Source organism: Astyanax mexicanus, chromosome 18 (genome assembly GCF_023375975.1).
Source record: "Astyanax mexicanus isolate ESR-SI-001 chromosome 18, AstMex3_surface, whole genome shotgun sequence".
NCBI lineage: Eukaryota > Metazoa > Chordata > Actinopteri > Characiformes > Acestrorhamphidae > Astyanax > Astyanax mexicanus.
In genome coordinates this window covers 39,624,841-39,647,037 of record NC_064425.1, presented here as the reverse complement: position 1 = coordinate 39,647,037, position 22,197 = coordinate 39,624,841, and the positions used below count along the sequence as shown (strand labels likewise).

General features: G+C 37.1%; 1 protein-coding gene across 2 annotated transcripts; it reads right to left on the bottom strand.

Annotated features, from left to right (window-relative positions):
• Positions 1–99: 99 nt before the first annotated feature.
• Positions 100–19,681, bottom strand: olfml2bb (olfactomedin-like 2Bb). Of its 2 annotated transcripts, none has more exons than XM_007245055.4 (9): positions 19,292–19,681; positions 15,835–16,101; positions 14,008–14,115; positions 13,465–13,626; positions 11,552–11,741; positions 7,906–8,385; positions 5,027–5,203; positions 3,463–3,746; positions 100–2,764 (listed from the first exon to the last, which is right to left on the bottom strand). In XM_007245055.4, the coding sequence occupies exons 1-9, from the start codon at positions 19,460–19,462 to the stop codon at positions 2,447–2,449; spliced, it is 2,157 nt and encodes a 718-aa protein (XP_007245117.3). In that variant the 5' UTR covers positions 19,463–19,681; the 3' UTR covers positions 100–2,446. The 2 variants fall into 2 exon arrangements, with proteins under 2 accessions (XP_007245117.3, XP_015460239.3); XM_015604753.3 differs by having other exon boundaries at positions 7,906–8,382.
• Positions 19,682–22,197: the final 2,516 nt, after the last annotated feature.

The following is a 22,197-nucleotide window of genomic DNA, read 5'->3' as shown; positions in this document are numbered from 1 at the left end:
CCTGTCCCATACTACTCCTGTAAGCTTAGCCCCTTTGTTAATAAACTGTGTGTTTGGTATTTGTGAGTGGTACTGTTAGTAAGAATGATTTAAAACAGCTTATACAGTCATCAGATTTATTTTAAATAACTACAGTATATACAACAGTCATTTACAGTACATTGGATGCAGTTACAGTAAGAACTTTGTCTTTGACATCTCAGTAAATGTTTTGGCCCATTTAGACTGAACAATCTCTCACTGAATCACACAGAACCCTGCTGAAAAACACAGTTTAAACCAGCTTTAACCATCTAAACCTTTCTGAGATGACTGCTTAGATCTTAGAGCTTAGATATTGGTCAGAATATGGTATGTTTTTATTTTATGTTTTGAGTTTGATAGTTTTGCTGCTTTACCAGTTAGTCAGCCAGTATGAATTAGTATGAAGACCAGCATGACCAGTATAACCAAGCTGGTTTACCAGTAGGTCATCCATGTTTGGCAACAACAAAACTGTTCAGGCAGTTAACCTGCTTCCTACTTGCATACCAGCACATATATATTTCTGCATTAATAGGATCTAAAACATCATCAGATTGTCACACAAGTCCTAAAATATGATAAAGAGAACCCAGTTAAACTAATAAATCAAAAATATTATACTAATTAATTTATTTGTTTAGGAAAATTAGTATGTGAACCTTTGCTTTCAGTATCTGGTGTGACCCACCTTCAATAACTGAACTAATAGCTCCAATTAAATGTTTCTGGTAACTGTTGATCACTACTGCCCACTGGCTTCAAACATTTTTCAGCACATTCCTCCACACAGAACAGCTTCAACTCTGAGATATTGGTGGGTTTCCTCACATTAACTGCTCACTTTAGGCCCTTCCACAACATTTCCATTGAATTAAGGTCAGGAATTTGACTTTGCCATTCTTTTGTAAACATTTTTAGTAGAACAACTTGTATGTTTAGGGTCATTGTCTTGCTGCATGACCCACCTTCTCCTGAGATTCAGTTCATAGACAGATCTCCTGATTTTTTTTCTTTGTTCAATGTTCCATCAATGATTGCAAGCCATCCTAGCCTAGATGCAGCAAAAAAACAGCGCCAAACCATGATACTACCACCACCATGTTTCACAGATGGAATAAGGTTTTTGTGCTGAAATGCAGTGTTTTCCTTTATCCAAACATAATGCTTTTTATTTAAACCAAAAAACATTCTTCCAGTAGCCTTCTGTCTTGCCCATATGATCACAGTTGTTCAGCGTTCTCCTGATGATGGACACATGATCATTTACATTAGCCAATGTGACAGAGGCCTTCAGTTGCATTGAAGTTACCATGGGTTCCTTTGTGACCTCAGAGACTGATGTCATGCCTTGCTCTTGGAGTGATGTCTCTTTGTTGGTCGACCACTCCTGTGGAGGGTAACAATGGTCTAGAATTTCCTCAATTGGTACACTGTAGTCTGTCTGACTGTGGATTGGTGGATTCCAAACTTCGTACCACTTTACAATAAGACTACCTTTATAAATAGTTTACAAATAGTTTATTAATGGTTACTAATTAGGTTGTAAATGCCTTAAAAATCATTAATAATCAGCTATAACACATACGTAGAAAGGGCAACAATGACCTGTTGTTTGCCAAATAGTGAACCCACAGTCATCTATATTGTTGCCCTTTCTACGTATGTGTTATAACTGATTATTAATTATTTAGGCATTTACAACCTAGTTATTAACCATTAATAAACTAATTGTAAACCATTTATAAACCCTTTATAAAGGTAGTCTTATAAAGTGGTACCCCAAACTCTTTAGAGATGATTTTGTAACCTTTTCCAGCCTGATTAGCATCAACAACTCTTTTTCTGAGGTCCTCAAAAATCTCCTTTGTTCAAGCCATAATACACTTTCACAAACATATGAAATATGATACCTGTTCTTTAAATAAAACAAACTCCACCCACACCTGATTATCATCCAATTTGTTGAAAACACCTGACTCTAATATCACCTTTCAGCAAATTTTCTGCTAATCCTAGTGTTTCACATACTTTTACCACTCACATATATGTAACATGGGATCATTTGTCTCAATAAATAAAAAAACGAATATTTTTGTTTCATTTGTTTAAATGGATTCTCTTTATCTACAGAAGCTGGTTGACCCGCTTAGCTTTAAACAAGAATAGATAACGCTGGTCAACCAGCTTTATAATCTTAAGCTGGACTGGCTGTTTTTTTCAGCAGGGCAGACAGACATGCACTTCACACAACCAGACAAACACTGAACATTAAATTCATAAAAATATTGACATATTAATCATAGAAAACATACTAAAGACGTAGACTGATCCACAATCCACTGAGACTCCTTAAATCCATACTTTATACAAAAAGTGCTGAGCAGTATTTTACTAATCTGATACTATAAACCCCGTACAGTAATTAATAAGCGAAGATCACGTCGTAGGTCACCTGGTGGCCGTTGTCCCAGGCGTACAGCCTGCGGTCTTTGGGGTTGTAGTCGATCTGGGTGGTGTAGGTGTAGTTGTTTATGAAGGGCAGCTGCGGCGCCATCTGCGTGTGGGTATGCGTGTCGAACGCGTAGGAGATGTTGGCGTGCATGCGGTCGTAACTGTCCACGGCGTACAGGACGCCGCAGATCAGGAAGCAGTTGCCGTAGCGATTTCTCCTCAGGCCCGTTCTCCAGGAGTTCTCCTTCTGCAGGTCTGAGGGGTTCATCTTGCTCAGGATGATCACCTCCTGCATTAATAATTATAATAATAATAATAAAATAGATAGAAATGTCAGAGCATGGATTTTAAAATCATTTTTAGAATGTAAAAAAAAGATACATTCAATCATCCTGCTACTAGTACTGCCATTCTCATTGAAGATTCATACTGGAAAAAAAAACATCATTCTGCTACTGTTACTGTCAGATTCATACTGCATTTCTGCTTGTTTTGCTGGATGGTGCCGGTTTTAGCTAGTTGGCTGGACTGTGGTTAGGTTAGCGTAGCTTGCTTTAGCTCAGCATTAACTTAGCTTAGCCTAGCATGGCTGGTTAGCGTTCTGGCTGTCAGACAGCAGCAACCGAGCGATTTTCTCTCCCTTTTTTCCACGAAAGGCGAGCCAGCGCTGCGGGCTGTGGGCGAGCGTGCCACGGCTGAGTGCTAGCCTGTGCTAAGCTAACGCTGCTGCGGGTGTCCTGTGTATATACGGCGATACTTGGCAACGCGTCTGCGGAGTGATACAGGTTTAGTGTGAGAAGGCCGTGATGTTATCACATATATCAGCATGGCTAGGTCACTTCTCAACCAATCAGATTGTGAGGTCGGAACTAACTGTAGTATAAGCAGAAATAAGAACTGTTGTTTACCTACAGCTTATGAATGAATGATACATGATTATTAATTTTATTAAAAGGGATATTAGGATTATTGATAATGCCAGCTGACCTGGTATATGCCCTCCTCGTCGAGAGCCGGGTACACCATCCACAACCCGCTTTCATCCACAGCAAAGTCGATATCCGAGTGTCCTCTCCACTTCCAGGGGGACTCCTCCTCCTCCTCGAACAGAGTGTCGTGCAGGGTGGTCCAGGCTGCTACGTACCGCAGACGCAGGTCAAATTTGATGATGTCGCGAGAAAAGGCCCGGTTGTAGTAGAAAGCTCCGTTGTAGACCACATGACCCGTTCCGATCCAGTTATACGGGAGCTTGTAGGAGTTTGTTAAACGTCCTCAGAAAAAAAAAGAAACATCCATATTAATTCACACCATACCGCAAATCATCACTGTCCAATGAAAAACACTTATTTCCAAAACAGCAAATTTACAGGAGAGAAAAAAAACCTATTTTAATGGAAGTCAATGTAAAAAGAGTTTATTTCAGATCATTATGAAGAGTTTCTATTGGTCCGTTCATCAAAAAATTTTGGCTCAGTGTAAGGGACAGTTTATCTATTCAAATTATGTAAAATCAACAAAAATGGAGATAAGTGTTCATAGGACAGCGACAAAATTTATCAATGAATGCAGTATATAGATATTTCAAGTTGCACCCATTGCTGACACAGATGTACTAATGCACGCATAAAGCTTATCTACTCCCTGTAGAGAAGTACTGCCAAAAGAATAGGACTCTTTGGGGCAGATAAATAAACTTGGATCTATTAGCACCATGCCTAATACCAGGCGTGGGTTAGAGGGGTATAAAGCCTCCAGAATTGAGCTGTGTAGCAGTGGTGGAACTGTGTTCTCTGGAATGATGGCGTTCCATCCAATACTTTCGCATGGGATGCGTTGGGGAACGGGCAATGCTTCCAAATCTACAAGAAAGTCTGAGATCTTCTTCAGTAGAGACTCCAACAGCCTTGATTTTAGAATACCCAATGAATAATTGGTGCTCCATTACTTTTGTCCATATAGTGTCCATATAAGAGATTTACAGTAACAGTCAAACATTTGGACAGACTGTAAATTCAGTGTTTTTTCATTATATTTAATATTCTGCATTAATAAATGAACTATGAAGAAAAACATTAAATTATTTAGTTAACAAAAAGTATTAAACAAACCATAAAATGTTTTACATTTTAGATAACTACTACGATTTTTTATTAATGTGTTTAAAAGCATCAGTTGTAAAGTAGTGAAGAGGTAGAGTTGGTGAGATACAGTGAATAGATCTATTTGAGTAATGTTCTAATCCAGATTATGAGAAGCAAGAATTACCTAACTAAATAAAGAAAAATATTACTTTAAGAAATAAATATCCCCAAGTGCATTCACAAAGACCATCAAAAACGATATGATGAAACTAGCTCTCATCAGGATCGCCCCAAGAAAGGAGGAGCAAAAGTTACCTCTGTTACACAGGATAAGTTTATCAGAGTTACCAGCTTCAGAACCCTCAAGTTAAGAGTACCTAAAACCTGCTTTACAGATTATTTTGCTTTGTTTAACACTTTTAAGTTACTACATGATGTATTATGTGATAAGTTACTGAATCAGTAATTACCTTGTTTGAACGTATCCATATCTCTGAATTCCAGAAGATTACTGCCGAAGTAGTTGTTTGTGACATAAATGACGTTGCCGTTTCCTTTCGGATCCTTCATCCATGCTCCTTCATTACGACCGTATGTGTTGTGTGTTACAGGATCGCTGATAGTGGACAACGTATCCTTACAAACACCTTCAGATAACAAAACCATAAAAAGAGATATAAACACTTACATACAATGCATCTGATTATTAACAACACATTACCATGTGGTCACTACTATTGTTCTTCACAGTTATGCTTTCGTAATGTATGCAGCATATGGTTTTGCATTGTCTAGTCAAATACTGTGACATACTTTCACTATAGTACAGTTTGCTGCTTTAGACTATGATGCAGTACCTATACTTTCTCTGAAAAAGTCGAGTTCATAGTGTTTTATATGAGTTAGATTCAAACCCAGCACCCATTCTTTCACTATAACACACTTTCTATACCTTTAATTGAGTTAGATTGAGATACAGTTTGATTTTGATACATTTCTCTTACTTTTACTGTAGGACAATTTCAGTTAGATTGTAATACTTTACCCATATTTCAATATAGCACACTTTCTACTCTTTTAACTGACTTGTTTTGGGATACAGTACCCACATATTGTACAGTGTCTCTGCACTTTTAATTGAGTTAGATTTTGATACAGTTCTTATTCTTTCACTATAAGACAGTTTCCACCTTTTATTTGAGATACATTATTATAAAATAACTAATAAACTTTCAATATAGCACACCTTCCACTCTGCTAATTGAGTTCATTTATGATGCCGTATCCCTGCATTTGCTACAGTGCAGTTTCTGCTCCTGCAATTGAGTCAGATTGTGAAACAGTACCCATGTGTTCCGCATAGTATATTTTCTGCTCTTTTAATTCAGTTAGCCATAATTTTAGAACAGTACTAATTTTATTTGACTATAGTGCAGTGTCTAACCTTTAACTGAGTGAGATTAAGAAACATCCCCATAATTAACTATAGTACAGTTACTTTCATTGAGTCATATTGTGATACACTAGCCATACTTTTTCTATATCACACTTTTTTTTAATTGAGTTAATGCACTCACTATTGTTTCTGCTCTTTTAATTGAGTTAGATTGGGATACAGCACCCATACTTTCACTACAGTACAGTTTCGGCTCCTGCAATTGAGTTATATTGTAATACAGTACCCTTCCTTTTACTACATCAGTTTTTTTACTCATTTAATTGAGTTAGAGTGTAGCCATACTTTATGTATAGTACATGTTCTGCTCTTTCAGTTCAGTTATATTGTTATTTAGTACCCATAAGTTTAGAACAGTACAAATTCTATTATTTTATTGGGTTGTGATACAGTGCCCACCCATTCATTATAGTGCAGTTTCTGATCTTTTAATTGAGTTAGATTAGGATACAGTAACAATAATTTTACTATAGTACAGTTTCTGTTCCTTTTTATTAAGTTAGATTGTGATGCAGTATCCACACTTTAACAATAGTACTGTTTCTCTGCTCTTTACTCTTTACTTTGTTTCTACTCTTTTAAATGAGTTAGACTGTGATACAGTAGCCATACCTTTAATAGAGTTAAAAGGTTAATAACATTATTATTTATATTTTTTTATTTGAGCTGGATTGTATTATAGTACACTCACATTGCAGTTTTTTCATTTTATTTGAGATTTGGATACAGTACCAATACTTTCACTATAGTGCAGTTACTTTGATTGAGTTGCATTGTAATACAGTAGCCATACTTTCACTATATCACACTTTCAATTCTTTAAATTGAGTTAGATTGTGATAAAGTACCCACACTTTAACTATAGTACCTTTTCTCTGCTCTTTTCTTTGAGTTAGACTTAGATGCATACCCAAACTTTCTTTATAGTACAGAGTTTCTGCTCTTTTATTTGAGTTAGATTGTGATACAGTGCCCAAACTTTCTTTATAGTACAGAGTTTCTGCTCTTTTAATTGAGTTAGATTGTGTTGTGGTACCCATACTTTCTTTATAGTACATAGTTTCTGCTCTTTTAATTGAGTTAGATTGTGTTGTGGTACCCATACTTTCTTTATAGTACATAGTTTCTGCTCTTTTAATTGAGTTAGATTGTAATACAGTACGGGGCGGGACAGTGGCGCAGTGGGTAGCACTTCCGCCTCACAGCAAGACGGCCTGGGTTCGATTCCCGGCTGGGGCAACCCGGGTCTTTCTGTGTGGAGTTTGCACGTTCTCCCTGTGTCTGCGTGGGTTTCCTCCGGGTTCCTCCGGTTTCCTCCCACGGTCCAAAGACGGCGCGTTCAGGCTAATTGGAACTTGATTGAAATTGCCCCTTAGGTGTGAGTGAATGTGTCTGTTTGTCTGTCTGTGTCCGTCTGCCCTGCGATGGATTGGCGGCCTGTCCAGGGTGTATCTTGCCTTCTGCCCGATGCCTGCTGGGATAGGCTCCAGCCCCCCCCCCCCCCGCGACCCTTCACGGATTAAGCGGTTGACAATGAGATGAGATGAGAGATGTAATACAGTACCCAAACTTTCTGTATAGTACAGAGTTTCTGCTCTTTTAATTGAGTTAGATTGTGATGCAGTACCCATACTTTATTTATAGTACAGAGTTTCTGCTCTTTTAATTGAGTTAGATTGTGATGCAGTACCCAAACTTTCTTTATAGTACAGTGTTTCTGCTTTTTTAATGTAATTAGATTGTGATACAGTACCCAAACTTTCTTTATAGTACAGTGTTTCTGCTTTTTTAATGTAATTAGATTGTGATACAGTACCCAAACTTTCTGTATAGTACATTGTTTCTGCTTTTTTAATTGAGTTAGATTGTGTTGCAGCTTGAGACTGGACTCACCGGTGTTCTTTGGGGTTACTGTGGTTGTTTCAGCAGGTCCTTCGTCCCAGGTGAGTCTGGATTTGTGCTTTTTCTCAGCATCTGTTGAGTTAGAGTTGGAGTTGGGTGGTGGTGCTGGTTTTGTTGCTTGGGATGGAGCGGTGATGGATGGTGCTTTGTTGGTGGCCGCCGGCTGTGTGGTGACTGTGGTTGAGGTGGTGTGGGCGGCCGGCGCTGTGGAGCTGGTGGAAGTCGTCTCCTGGGTTTTCTGCTGCTGCAGTTTTGTGACGGTGAGCAGATTTGTGGTGGTCGGTCTGTCCAGAGGATCAGCTGAGTTGCTGATGATCTGAGAGCTGGTATTGGGTCTTGGTTCTGGAGCCGCGGTGGCTGTGGTTAAAGGGCCTGTGGCCGCAGTGGGGGCGGTCTGCTGCTGCTTGGGGATCTGGTCTTCTATTACTAAGTCCACTGAACCATCTCCACTCAGGACTTCTTCCGTCGCTGCTGTGGAGTAGAGTAAAAAGAGTAGATTTAGAATTTAGTGTAATCATTTAGGGGAAAACCCCATTTGTAACTGAGACAGAAATGGCGCTAACAAGTAATGTAATCAATTTATTTCATTTCGTTAATGGTTTAATTACCATCAATCAAATGTTAATTTTTAATCTCCCTTCAAACTTTATTGTCTCTGCTGTTCATCCAAACTATTAAGAAAAGCATATGTTTTATATTTTAGAGGACAGTTTTGCACATCTTGGCTGTTCTCAGTCAGCTTTATGAGGTAAAGTCACTTGGAATGTTCAGCTTTCAGTTAACAGCTGTGCTGAACTTATCAAGAGTTAATTACTTGAATTCAGGGGTGTTTCCTGGGTAGGTAAAGATCCATGACTGTTGGTGACCTAAAAATAGTATCATGAGCTTTAACTAAAGGACATGGAACAGATATATTCCATCAGTAAATCCTTTCCTCAATATAGTATGCAAAACAATACGCCAACAATGGATTTCATGTAACAATGCAATATTTGAGATTGAGAAATTTTAACTCTGAACTATTAAAATACATTAATTTTGCAACATTCACAACTCACCTAATAAAACTAACTACTTTTGCAACTTTCTTTTTCACTTTATACTTTTCTCAAACTTGCCTAAACAATGATTTTCCTTTCACACAGAGGTCAGTGGCCTGTCTCCTCATCAATAATACAGCTGAGTTAAGGGAAACAATTCGGGGCTACTGGATAATCATTCGGGGCTAAAGCCCTGGAAGCCCAGGCCAGGCGACGCCCCTGCTTGAATTTCTTGCCTTTTCTCTTAATGTGTTTGAGAGCATCAGTTGTAAAGTTGTGAAGAGTAGTAGTAGAGTTAGTATACAGTGAATAGCTCTATTTGAGTAATGTTCTAATCCATATTATGAGAAGCAAGAACTACTCAACTAAGTAAAGGACAAAAAATACTTTAAAAAATGAAGATCAGTCAATCCAAAAAAAATTCAAAGGGGCATAAACAAAAATCATTATAAATGCTATGATGAAACTGGCACTCAGCTGGACTGCCCCAGGAAAGGAAGAGCAAGAGTTTCCTCTGTGGCACAGGATACGTCCATCAGAGTTATTAGCCTCAGAAATCGCAAGTTAATTAAAAGCGCCCCAGATAAGATCACCTAAATGCTTCTTCACAGAGTATTTTTTGGTTTGTTTAACACTTTTAAGTTATTACATGATTCCTTCTGTGTTCCTTCATAGTCTGAATGTAGGAAAAGCTGAATGAAAAGCTTTGTCCAAACTTTAGACTGGTCCAGTATGTGTTTTTACTGGGACCCAGCTGAGCTTCTCAAACAGTCTCCATCATTACAGCTCTCCATACTCTCACATGGGTCCCATCTGGGCTCCATATACAACATACAGCCCAGATTGGCCCTTGATTAACCCCTTCTGTTCACATCACTGATCCTGATGTGAATCCATATGCAGTGCCAACATGAAACACATGGATAAAACAGATGTCGGGATCCAATACAGATTCCACATGTGGTTCCTCACTATTTCAACATACAACATTGATTTATCTGAATCAAGGGTAATAAAAAGAGTTGATCCTACTTTTGCTTGAGTAACTGTCTCTACTGTCCAGGTAAGGCTTTCTAATAGAAGATTTCTAATACTTTTTGAAGCATTGCTATAAAGATTTGATTTTATTCAGCAGGAAGAGCAGTATTAAGGTCAGGATTAGGATTGTATAATTGTAACCTCAACTCATCCCCAATTCCTCAACTAAAAAAAAAAGTGTTGGATGAAGCATTCATATTTTTTCTATCAAGCCTGGCACAAAAGTGCACCCGTATCTACCACACTCAGCTCTGCCTGCGATCTCCAGGCTCCATACTTTACATTACCCAGAACACATCACACTCTGATGTCACTTCCTCACACAATCACATGTCACTGCATACGCACCTCCAGGAAGTCAATCACCGGAATATTGGTTACACCTGTTCACACCCATATAAATACACCCTCACGCCACACACACCCCTAACTGAGTATTGCTGGTTTTCCTTGTTTACCCTCTTGTGTACAACTTTGTTTTGTTTTCTAACTTTATTGATTGTACCCTGTGATATTGCCTGCTCATGTATGACCTTTTTATTTTGTTTATGGTATGTTTGCTCCCCATTGCTGCTGTATACTGGTGTTGACCCTGACCATTTTGACTATTCCCTGTATTGCTATTTTTGTCAATAAACAACTTTCCTCGTGTCTGCTAGTCTGAGCCCTGTCTCGCCCTGCAATTATCTGCAATTCTGATTCCATTTTTTTGTGAAGGTCCATCTCAGATGCCCATGCCAGATGTCCACGTGGTTCTATCAGCTATTGTTAAATGGTGGTTCTTGATACAGATGTGTCTGAGGAATTGGAATTATGGGTGTTCAGTTTAGGCTTGTGCTCTTACCCTTTACACACTGCAATTCCTCCTGATTCTTTTAATAGTTTAATTATATTATGGGCTGTAAAGTGATAAATATGCAGGTCCCTTCTAATATTTCTTTGAGGAACATTGTTTTTAAACATCTAAAGTGCAATTATATTATATTTAAAAAAAAAAAAAAACACTAGCCCTGAATCGCCCCTGTCCCAACTTTTTTAAAATGCCTAAAATGCAGGAATTGGTGTACATTATTCAAATAAATCAAATAAATACAGTCTCAACCTATCATAATTTGTCATTTTAGTTTACCATACCAGTAAACAGTTTGGACACATTCTCATGTTCTCAGTGCTTTTCTTTATTTCTGAATTTAAATTATTTTCTACATTGTAGATTAATATTAAAGACATTAAAATAATTAAGGGACACAAATGAAATTCTGTAGTAAACAGTAAAAAAGTGTTAGTCCTCCACCTGACCCAATCCCCTGATCTAAAGCTGATGAACTGAGATGGTGATTTGAGGTGATTTATTTGGGATGAGCTGGAGCTTCACAGCGTGAAGGAAAAGCAGCAACTATTGTTCAGCACCTCCAGGAACTCCTTCCTTCAAGATGCTGTGAAAACTATTCCAGGTGAGATTAAAATACCAAGAGTGTGCAGATCTGTCTTCAAAGATAAATGTGCTGCTTAGAAGAATCTAAAGTACAATGTAAAAGAAATCATAATAGCATACTGACCATTCTGTTCCCCTGTATCCTCTTCCTCTTCAGTATCAGCCTTGTAGAAGGTCACACTCCTGATGCTCATCCCATTTTGTCCCACTTTAGTCTTCGCAGGTTTCGGCTCCTCAGGGCCCTCAGAGTGGCTCCTCTTCAGCAGGGGTCTGCCGGAGCCCTGAACCCCCACAAACTTCTCCTCATACTTCCTCTGCAAACCAAAGACAGCGGCGGAAAAGCTGTTTAATTCACGGCCAAAGAGGATGAATCAGATTTGCGTAAACACAGAAGAGAGCTTTTTTAATTTAACCTAGATTCCATCTCTCCGTCTTGTGGTGGTATTAATAACATATTTCATTTCAATAAGAGGGAATTTGCGGTGTGGATGACTGCTTTGAATGGGCTGTGGGGCAGCTGGCTTTGATCTAATAATACTGTACTGAAAGATCTGCCAGGCTGACACAGCAAAGTCAGCTAATACTTTCCACAGAGCTGCAGCTTAGCGTGAGTCTCCGCCGGCTCTGAAAATCACTGTCCTCAATGGATCCCACCATGGAATGAGTGTGGAGGTAAGAGATAGCCAGTGTGTCCCAGGCTTAGAAGCTTGCACCTCAAAAATGATATTTTAGCAAGTAAAATCCTGTTAAATGTAGTCTGTATATTGAATATTTTCCATGGTAAGATTTATCAAGTAATATTGTAAAAAATAAGTAAACATTTCCAACTTGGCAAAAATATCTGCCAATAAAGTAACACACTAAGTGGTCCAGTGGTCAATAGTGCTGCCACTATGATTGAGAGATTGCTGGTTCGAATCCTGGTCATGCAGCTCGCCATTAGCTGCCACAGCCCTAAAAGAGCACAATTGGCTTTGCTCTGTCTGGGTGGGTAGATCACTCCTAAGGGTGATGTTGATCAGCGCAAGGCTGCGTCTGTGAGCTAATGTATCAGAACAGAAGCTTGCACCTCAAAAATTATATTTTAACAAGTAAAATCCTATTAAATGTAGTCTGTATATTGAATATTTTCCATTGTACTTGATTTTGGTCTAAAGTGCTCCCACTATGATTGAGAGATTGTTGGTTCGAATCCCAGTCATGCAGCTCGCCATTAGCTGCCAGAGCCCTAAAAGAGCACAATTGGCTTTGCTCTGTCTGGGTGGGTAGATCACTTCTAAGGGTGATGTTGATCAGCACAAGGCTGCATCTGTGAGCTGGTGTATCAGAACCGAGTCGCTGCGCTTTTCTCTGTGATGCTACTCGGCAATGCTGAATCAGTAACAGTTCAAAAAGAGACGGTGTCTAACTTCACATGTATCGGAGGAGGCATGTGCTAGTCTTCACCTTCCTGATCTTGTGGTATTACTTGTAATGGGGGATATAAAGCAAAGTATAGTTGGGACAGTTGGCCTAGCTAAATTGGGAGAAAAATGGAAGAAAATTCAGTAGATTAAATTATTTAAAACAAGGATAAATAAATAAAGTTAGAAATAAGTAGCATTTTCTTACATGATTCTGACATTAATACAAAAATGTGAAAGACATATTTAAACCAGATATAAAAGGTTTAAAGAGCCACTAAACCCTAAACCATATTTGTGTTTCATTCATAGCTGAAATGTATTTCTTTGAAGTAATAAAACATTCCAGTCCTGCTTACATTTTTTATACACATTTCCTAACCTTTAAACAAAAAAGCTTTTATTATGGTAATTTCCGCCTCTGCAGCGCCCTCTCAGGTTCATCCGTGCTATAGGTGTGGATGATGTTTCCATGTACTTTGGTATGCGGACACATCAAAATATGCAAATCAGTCAAACAATATTACCGCACACTGCTGCTGCTCAACCCAATTAGCTCTCCCTTATGCCCCACCCCTCTAAACCCATACATCACCCAGTGCCCTTTCCAAACTACTCAGTGAACCTACTTTACCTCAGAGTTAGAGAAAGCTGCCGCCACTTTCTTTTGCAGAGAAGGTTCCAACTCGCTCAGGCGTCTTTTCTTCTCCAGGCGTTGCTGGGCTCGCGACCCTTTCCCCTGACCTTTCTCTCCTTTCACACTCCCTCGTTCCTTTGTCATGTTTATGGAGAACGTCTGGAGAGAGATGGTTTGGGAGCAATTTTGTGAGAACAAAAGTTCTGGAACCTCTAGATGTAAACCACTGAGCAAATATATGTCCAGTGTTAAACGTTCAAACATGCGCACAGAGAATCTAATAAATACATACAATAAATTACATTTATTGACAAACATGTATGTTTACCTGATGTTACAGCTACATATACAGTATATAAGACATATGTGAGACTAGAGTAGCAACTGACTTTAAATCTAGAATGACCCAAACTTTCATTTGCAGTAGCATTAGCTTTGAGAACTCCTATATGTCCATTATCAAAAATAAGCTTTACTGCTTTTTGACATTTAAGGTGGTTCGTTAATAGAAGTCCAGCAGACCAGCAGACCATTATTTACCTTCTCCATGTTGTCCACGCGCTCCAGAAGCTTGGTGGTCACTGAGTGCAGCTTTAACAGATCCATCCCATAGAAAGCTCCCTCCAGTAGATCCATTATAGTGGAGAGCTTAATTCATGAAAAGTGCATTAATTCATTATTAATTGTATAACTTATTCTGTACATATTGATCTGTTATAATAGCTTTATATCTGTATATTAACTGCTAGCAATTATTCAGTTTTTATTTTGATTTAGTAAGAACTATCATTTTTGGTAACACTTTCTATGAATATCATCTTTATTAGACTCTATAACTACATTCATAATATATTATAATGCATTCACAAGGCATTATAAACATGGCTATAAATATTTATAAAAATGCATAACCCACTATAGCCATGTTTACTAAGCATTATGACCTGTGATTATAATACATTACAAGCTATGCTTATGATATACATGTTAAAATAGTGTATATATATATATATATATATATATATCATTAAAAACCTAGTCCCACAATGAAAGTCTGTCACTTTACTTAGAGCGCACAAAGACCTGTTATAATACAGTATAATTGACTATAGGTTATATTATATTCAAGACAAGTATAATTCATGAGTGGTTAAAAATATATTTATAGGATTACTGAGGGTGTGTTTATGAGTTGGAAGCTGTTTTAGTCATGATAAAGTCAACAAGCTGGGACTGAGTTTCTGGGTATTGACGTTATAAACACAGCTATTAATGCATTATAATCACAGTTCATGATGCATAATAAACATGGCTATGATGAATTATAGAGTTTTATAAATATGTATAGCCATGTTTATAATGCCTTATGAATGCATTACAATGTGTTATGAATATGTTTATAGAGTCTTATAGAGATGACATTCTTAGAAAGTGTTACCTAATTTTTTTATGAACCATAATTGTTCAAAATGTGCACTATGAATTATTCAGTATCTACCCTAAATCATTCTCTTAGTACAATACATGATTTAGTATCTACTATAATTGTTTTTGTTTCCACTAACAATTATTTATTAATTGTAATTATCCTTTGTGAATCATTCTGTAACAATAATAGAATATTTTATTGTATTATCTGTTCAGTATTAGTAATAAACTGTTTAGTATCCACTATAAACTATTAGTGTCCACTATGAATTATTCAGTATATGCTAATATTTTTATAGTGTGCCCTTAAATTGTTCAGTATTTACTATGAAAAATTCAGTATCCATAATGAATTTAACATTTATTATATGCTGCAATGTATTACCCATTATCCACTTTGTTATTTATTTATATTTATAATCTACTATGTTTTATTTTGGGTTATCATAAATAATTCAATATGTGGTATGACTTTTTTCAGTATCCACTATGAATTATTTAGCTTCCACTATGAATTACTCAGCACCTAATATAAATGATTTAGTGTCTATACTTTGAATTCTTCAGTATCTTTTTCTTAATCATTCTCTTAATACAATAAATTATTCAATTTTTAAATTATTTATTAGTTTCCTCCGATTCTTCTTTATGAATCATTCTGTAACTACAATGACATAGTTGACTATAAATATAATATATATTGTTCAGTATTTACAATGAATAAAATATTAGTATCCACTATGAATTATTCTGTAACTACTCTGCATTCTTCAGTATCTACTATGAATGATTCAGTATCTATTATAAACCATTCAGTATCCACTATGAATTCATGGTTAAACATGTAGATAAGTGAACACTGTAATCACATTGTAATTGAAATGACATGTGGCATTCTGCCCGCTATTCTAGATCCTGATTGGTTGATATTAGCTTTACCTTGATATCAGTTTGCCCCGCCTCCTGGAGCTTTTTGAACCTGTAATCTCCCTCGCAGGGGTTCAGGGCTGAGGGCGGGGCGATGCATGCACACTTTTTGCAGTTGGGTCCCCCCGTCACCGTCTCCACGGTGTAAAAATCCTCCGCCCTGCCGTCCCCCTCCTCGATACGCCTGCAGGCAGTCCGGCTCAGCGGCCTGACCACACACTTACAGCGGCAGTCCGGCCCCTCCGACACCGTCTTCACCTTATCATAGTCCCCTAAGAGCTGAGGAGACCAGAAAAGACCTTCAGTTAGATCAGCATCATGCCTTTTTAAACAAGTGTTGGGGCATCTGCTCATGTTCTCTGCTTTTTTTTTAATCAAGGGTATTACAAAGAGTTTGTTGGAGTAACTGTCTCTTCTGTCCATTGAAGACTTTTTACTAGATTTTGCTGTGGCAGCGTTAGTGTGTTAGTGAGATCAGGATGTTAGATGGATCATCACCACCCCACCTCATCCTCAACTCCCCAACTCCCATCCCTTCCAAAAGTACTGGATGGAGTTCTGCCATTCAACAGAACAATGCTGTTTGCTAATTTCCCCCAGCCGATAGGTTCATGTAAGTAAGTAAGTTCACCTAAGTAAGGAAAATATGATCTGATTCTTAATGTGAATTGAAAATATGTATGTACATGTCCTTAGTATAAAAAGCAATATTACACCATTTTCCCATCTTTTACAGATTTAGATGAACAAAAAAAAAAAAAAAAAAGCAACATTTTTTTCACCCTTCATGATCTAGCATCCCAGCTCAAAAATACTTTTTCTAGCTGGTCAAGGTGGTTTAAAGCTGGACATCGAGATAGAAACATGGAGTACACTGTATGTAAGTTAACTGGTTAGCTATCAGCTTTTAACTAGCAAAGTGTATGTCGTATTTGATTTTGGTCTATTGCTCAACACTCTAAAAAACAGAGGTACGATATGAGTACTTTTTTGTACTTAAAGGTACACTCTTCATAATTGTACCCTCAAAAGTACAATGTTGGTCTTTACAGGGTCAGATTTGTTCCCTCTGAAGTACAAAGTAATTTCTAACAGCAGTAAGTACAAAATTGTACCATTTAACCAGCCAAAGGGTACATTCAGTATTCTGTATCACTGTACTAATAAACAATATATATTTTAATTGCACATTTTTTATTTGAAAGCCAGACAATTTTCGATCATCAAGTTTTTGAGCCATATTTAGTTGATGATAAAGTTTATAATCACTCTTTACTGGCACAAAAACCATGGGTACAAAAAAGGACTTTCACTGAAAGGTACTTTTTTGTACCTCAATATAAGGTACAGCCCCAGCGACAAGCGTTACTTTTCTTAGTGTGAAGCTGACCATCCAACTTTGAAATTCTGGGAAAATCTCAACTGATTAAACTGTGTTTTCAACCTCACTCACAAGAAAACACCTCACAGGTTTACACAGGTTCTGGAGTTCCAAAATCTTTCCATGAGATTATTAGCCATAAAACATTTTACATGCTGAGACCTTTCCATGACATTTGGCATATCAGTGTATATATAGTCTCTTAATCAAAGTTGCGCCAAAAGAATCAATGAACAGGAATGACACTTGGTGGGTTGGTTTGACATCATACATCAAAGTCGGACGTGCTTGTGATGTAAACATGGCGGAGCTTATCTCGGCACACGACTGACTATATAAGTGCATCTGTTGTGTTAAATCCTTTGTTAGTGCAGTTTGGAGAAGAGATCCAAAGTAGTCCCAGCAACTGGAGGGACTGAGTACCAGAGGGGTCAGATCTTATCACCACAGAACGCTGTTGGCGGCAGTGAACAGAAGAAGGCACACACCAGCGACATGAAGATTCAGGGAGATTTGCACCATCCATCGATAGAGAGAACCAATGGATTCCCGACATGTGCAGAGTTCCCAACAGCCACAAATGTGAACATTCAACAAGCAGTGATGCCCTTAACAAGTCACCCTCTTAGTGCCAACACTGTTGGCAGACGGCTGTACGTCGCAGAACTGCATGAGCGCAGACCATTACAATGATGAACGTCCTTAACATCATGTCAACATCATTGCCATTAACTGCATTTGTCGTCATGCCAGACTGTCATGGAGTAACTCAGAATGGTGACGGGTCCTGATTTGATTAGTTTGGAAAACATGTCATCTGCTGGTGTTGATCCACTGTGTTTTATTATCAAGTCTAAAGTCAGTGCAGTTTTGTTTTCCCAGAAAATCTTACAGCACTTCATGTTTCCCTCTGCTACTGACAACTTTTATAGAGATGTGGATTTCATTTTCCAGCAGGACTTGGCACTCTAATTTTCTGAGACACTGATTTTTGTGTTTTCATTGGCTGTAAGCCATAATTAATCATCAACAATAAAATAAATAAACACTTAAAATAGATCTCCCTGTGTTTAATACATCTATATAATATGAGTTTCACATTTTAAACTGAATTACTGAAATAAAGTAACTTTTCATTGATAATATTTTTTTTGAGATGGCACCAGCATTTTGTCTTACTTTTTTAATGAAAAAGTAATTAGACAACCTTGTTTAAAATATTTATTAAACAATAAACATGTGTAACATACTAAAATGTACCGAACTCATGTCAAATGTAAAAAAAAAAAAAACATTTTTTCTTGATAAATTATTTTGTCCATTTACTTTCCATTTCCACTGCCATTTTCCATTTTTGGTTGACACATTGCAGTATATATTTTTTATATAAATTCTTTACCATTTAATAGTATACCCCTAATTTCAGTGCTGGGAAACCAACCAATAAATTAAAAAAATAAAAAGTCATAGCTGTATAGCTGTTTTTTTTTTACAAGTGAAGTTCCGATACATCAGCTCACAGACGCAGCCTTGTGCTGATCCACATCACCCTGTGGAGTGATGAGGGACAAGAGCGCTCAGAGAGAGGCCAATTGTGCTCTCTCTCAGGGCTCCGGCAGCTGATGGTGAGCTGCATGACTGGGATTCGAACCAGTGATCTCCCGAACCTAGTGGCAGTGCTTTAGACCACTGGAACAATCGGAGATGTAGGGACATTTTCAAAAGTTATAAGTTTTCATCATCATCACTTTCATTATCATTATTATCAATGAATTATTAGTTGAAACATTTTGTTTGTGCACTGTTAATTAGTGTACTATCTAAGTGTATTAACTAAGTAACTAACCACTCATTAGAAGGGGTGTCCACTAATATTTGGACATTCTGAAAAAAGGATTTATTTAAAGAGTGCAGGTATTGGTATGTGAGTTTCCTGGCTATTTTCAGTGAAACGTATGTATATTTAAATATTTAAATTAACTAGAAATTTAATTTCATAGCTGTATAGTTTTTTTTTTTTACAGAACCTACAAACATCTCACAATTTTTCAATAACATTATTTTAAAGAAAGTTCTCACACACTTTACCTGAGTTAAAATATTCTCCTGATTATCCAATTCATCCTCCAGAACTGCAGCAGTGTTCCCGTTAAGTTCTTCAGGGATGATCTGCTGGTCCACTGCACTGGTCCAGGCCACTGGTGCTGAGTAAAGAGTCCAGCAGCAGAACCAGTAAAGCAACAGGCTTGAGGGCATCATGCTGGAGCTCCAGGAATCCAGACACACTGGTAGCTGGTAGAAGATCCTTCACTGGACAGTCAGAAACTTTTGTAGATGAGATTAATTAAATACTATTCTTAGGTCTTGGATTTCCTCATGTATTCATTAATTATCCACTCTAATTAATGAGATTAAATCAGAGGGTTGGTCTGTGTGGAGTCAGGAGCGTGAGCTGGAGGCTGGGATGGCCAGTGATGAATGGAGATCTGAAAGGTCAGCCGGCTGGCTGGGAGGAAGTGGGAAGGACCTGAGTGAGGAGCTGGAGACAGGGAGGAGTTTTACTAGGTGATTAGCTTTCTTCTTTAACCCTTTAAACTCTTAGTGGCAGTTTTACAGACAGGGGTTATTATGGAGTACATTTTGTGGCAAAGGTTTTGTACAAAAACATTAAATCTGCAATCGAAATGTGGTCACGCTTTATAATACAGCCGGGTTTTAGAGAATGAGTACAGTGTACTTATAGAGTAAGAATGGTAAAACACGGTACACTACATAATACAGCCTGCTCCCTGTTGTTTCTGAGTACTTACTGAGTAATTACTGTGTACTTATAGAGTAAGAACAGTAAAAATCAGGTAAGGTGTGGGTTTATTAACCATTAATATAAACCTCATGGTTTCTGTGTATTAATGAATATATATATATATATATATATATATATATATATATTAGCATTCCTGATTGTGTTATATATATAATATATATTATGTTATATATATATATATAAATATTCTTGTACGTTTGTCTTGACAGTACGAGTAGGACCCAATAAGTATTTTGTATATACTGATTCATAGAGAACAGTTACACAATAAGTTTCAGAAAGCTACCTAGTTGTTACACTTGTGTTATTGGTTGTAATTTATTTATACGTATAGTACCTGTAGGACCTGTAGGACACTAAAGTAGATGTATATCTGTTGTTGGAGTTAAACTTTGGAATGATGCTAACATGGATTTATGAAGGTGTAGTTCACTTTCAATTCTCAAAAAAATGGTATGTAGGGCAATAGCACACACCTGCTTCGATACATGTGAAGCGCAGCGACTCGGTTCTGATACATCAGCTCACAGACGCAGCCTTGTGCTGATCAACATCACCCTGTGGAGTGATGAGGGACAAGAGTGCCATCTACCCACTCAGACAGAGGCCAATTGTGCTCTCTCTCAGGGCTCTGGCAGCTGATGGTGAGCTGCATGACTGGGATTCAAACCAGTGATCTCCCGAACCTAGTGGCAGTGCTTTAGATCACTGGAACAATCGGAGATGTAGGGACATTTTCAAAAGTTATACGTTTCAAAGTTTTGTTCTTTCTATCTTTTTTCTTTTATTTCTATTTATATATACTGTAAGAATGTTGAAAAGTAGTTTAATTTGTTTTGTAGGACAGGCATAATTATAAGCATTATGCCCCTGCCTTTTTACACAGTATTTTGTTAACAATATTTGTGGTGTTGAGAGTTAATGTATTTTGAAATGATTAATTGACTGAATAAAAAATTATCGTCATCATCATCACCATCATTATCATTATTATCAATTAATTTTTAGTTAAAACATTTTGTTTGAGCACTGTTAATTAGTGTACTATCTAAGTGTATTAACTAAGTAACTAACCACTCATTAGAAGGGGTGTCCACTAATTTTTGGACATTCTGATTAAAGGATTTATCTAAAGAGTGCAGGTATTGGTGTGTGGGTTTGCAGGCTATTTTCCGTGAAACATATATAAATTAAATATTAAAATATTAAATAGAAATTTATTTTTGACAGATACATTAATGTTAAACCGAAAAGGTAATTTTTACTATTAAATAAGAGTTAAATAGAAAGCTGTAGTCAGTATCCTCACTGCACTGTAGCTTCATCTGTTCTTCCAGATATAATTATTATAATTCCAATATGAATCAGCAGCACCATCTAACGTCCAGCTTCTATTGCTCTAAAATACAATCACACACTTCACCACACAACTGCCCCATTTCTGGAGCATGAGCGCCATCTATCCTCCTCTACACAGAACCACCATTCACTATCACCCAAACTGAGACTGTGTTTCTGAATTGTGTATGACAACTGTTTGTGTTTTAAGTGAATTGTTTAAATGAATATGTATTTATATTTATTTACAGTACCAGTCAAATGATTTTATTTATTTCTTTATTTCATTGATTTTCTACATTGTAGATTAATATTAAAAACATAAAAACATTTAAGGGACACATCCTTCTATAGCTTTTTAACACACACACACACACACACACACATATATATATATATATATATAAAATTATGTAGAAAACAGTAAAAAAAAAAAAGTGTTATACCTCCACATTAATCTCTTGATCTAAACCTGATGAATTGAGATGGTGATTTGAGGTGATTTAATTGGGATGAGCTGAGGAAGATCAGCAGCAGATTCCATTGCTAAAACCTTAATATTAGTCATTTTAGGAAGCAATTCTATGATTGTATTATATTATTTTACATTATAGAGTATTTGAATTAGTGATTTTACTTTTTACCTGCATTTGACACCTTCCTAAAATAATTGTTAAACATTTTTTTTCCAATTTAGTTTTTTTGGTTATGGCTATTTAAAGCAGTAGAACCAACCTAAAACAATACTAATTCTGCACTTAGAACATTTTAACATTTTAACAGCTACAAACTGAAGAGCCTTTTTTATGCTACCTTTATGGACATAGCTATT

Coding starts and splice junctions, on each gene's coding strand:
- olfml2bb (XM_007245055.4), bottom strand. CDS start 19,462: ATGATGCCCTCAAGCCTGTTGCTTTACTGGTTCTGCTGCTGGACTCTT. Junction 13,627..14,007: donor GCGTGGACAACATGGAGAAG/GTAAATAATGGT, acceptor ATCTCTCTCCAG/ACGTTCTCCATAAACATGAC. Junction 11,742..13,464: donor CAGCTTTCTCTAACTCTGAG/GTAAAGTAGGTT, acceptor TTTGGTTTGCAG/AGGAAGTATGAGGAGAAGTT.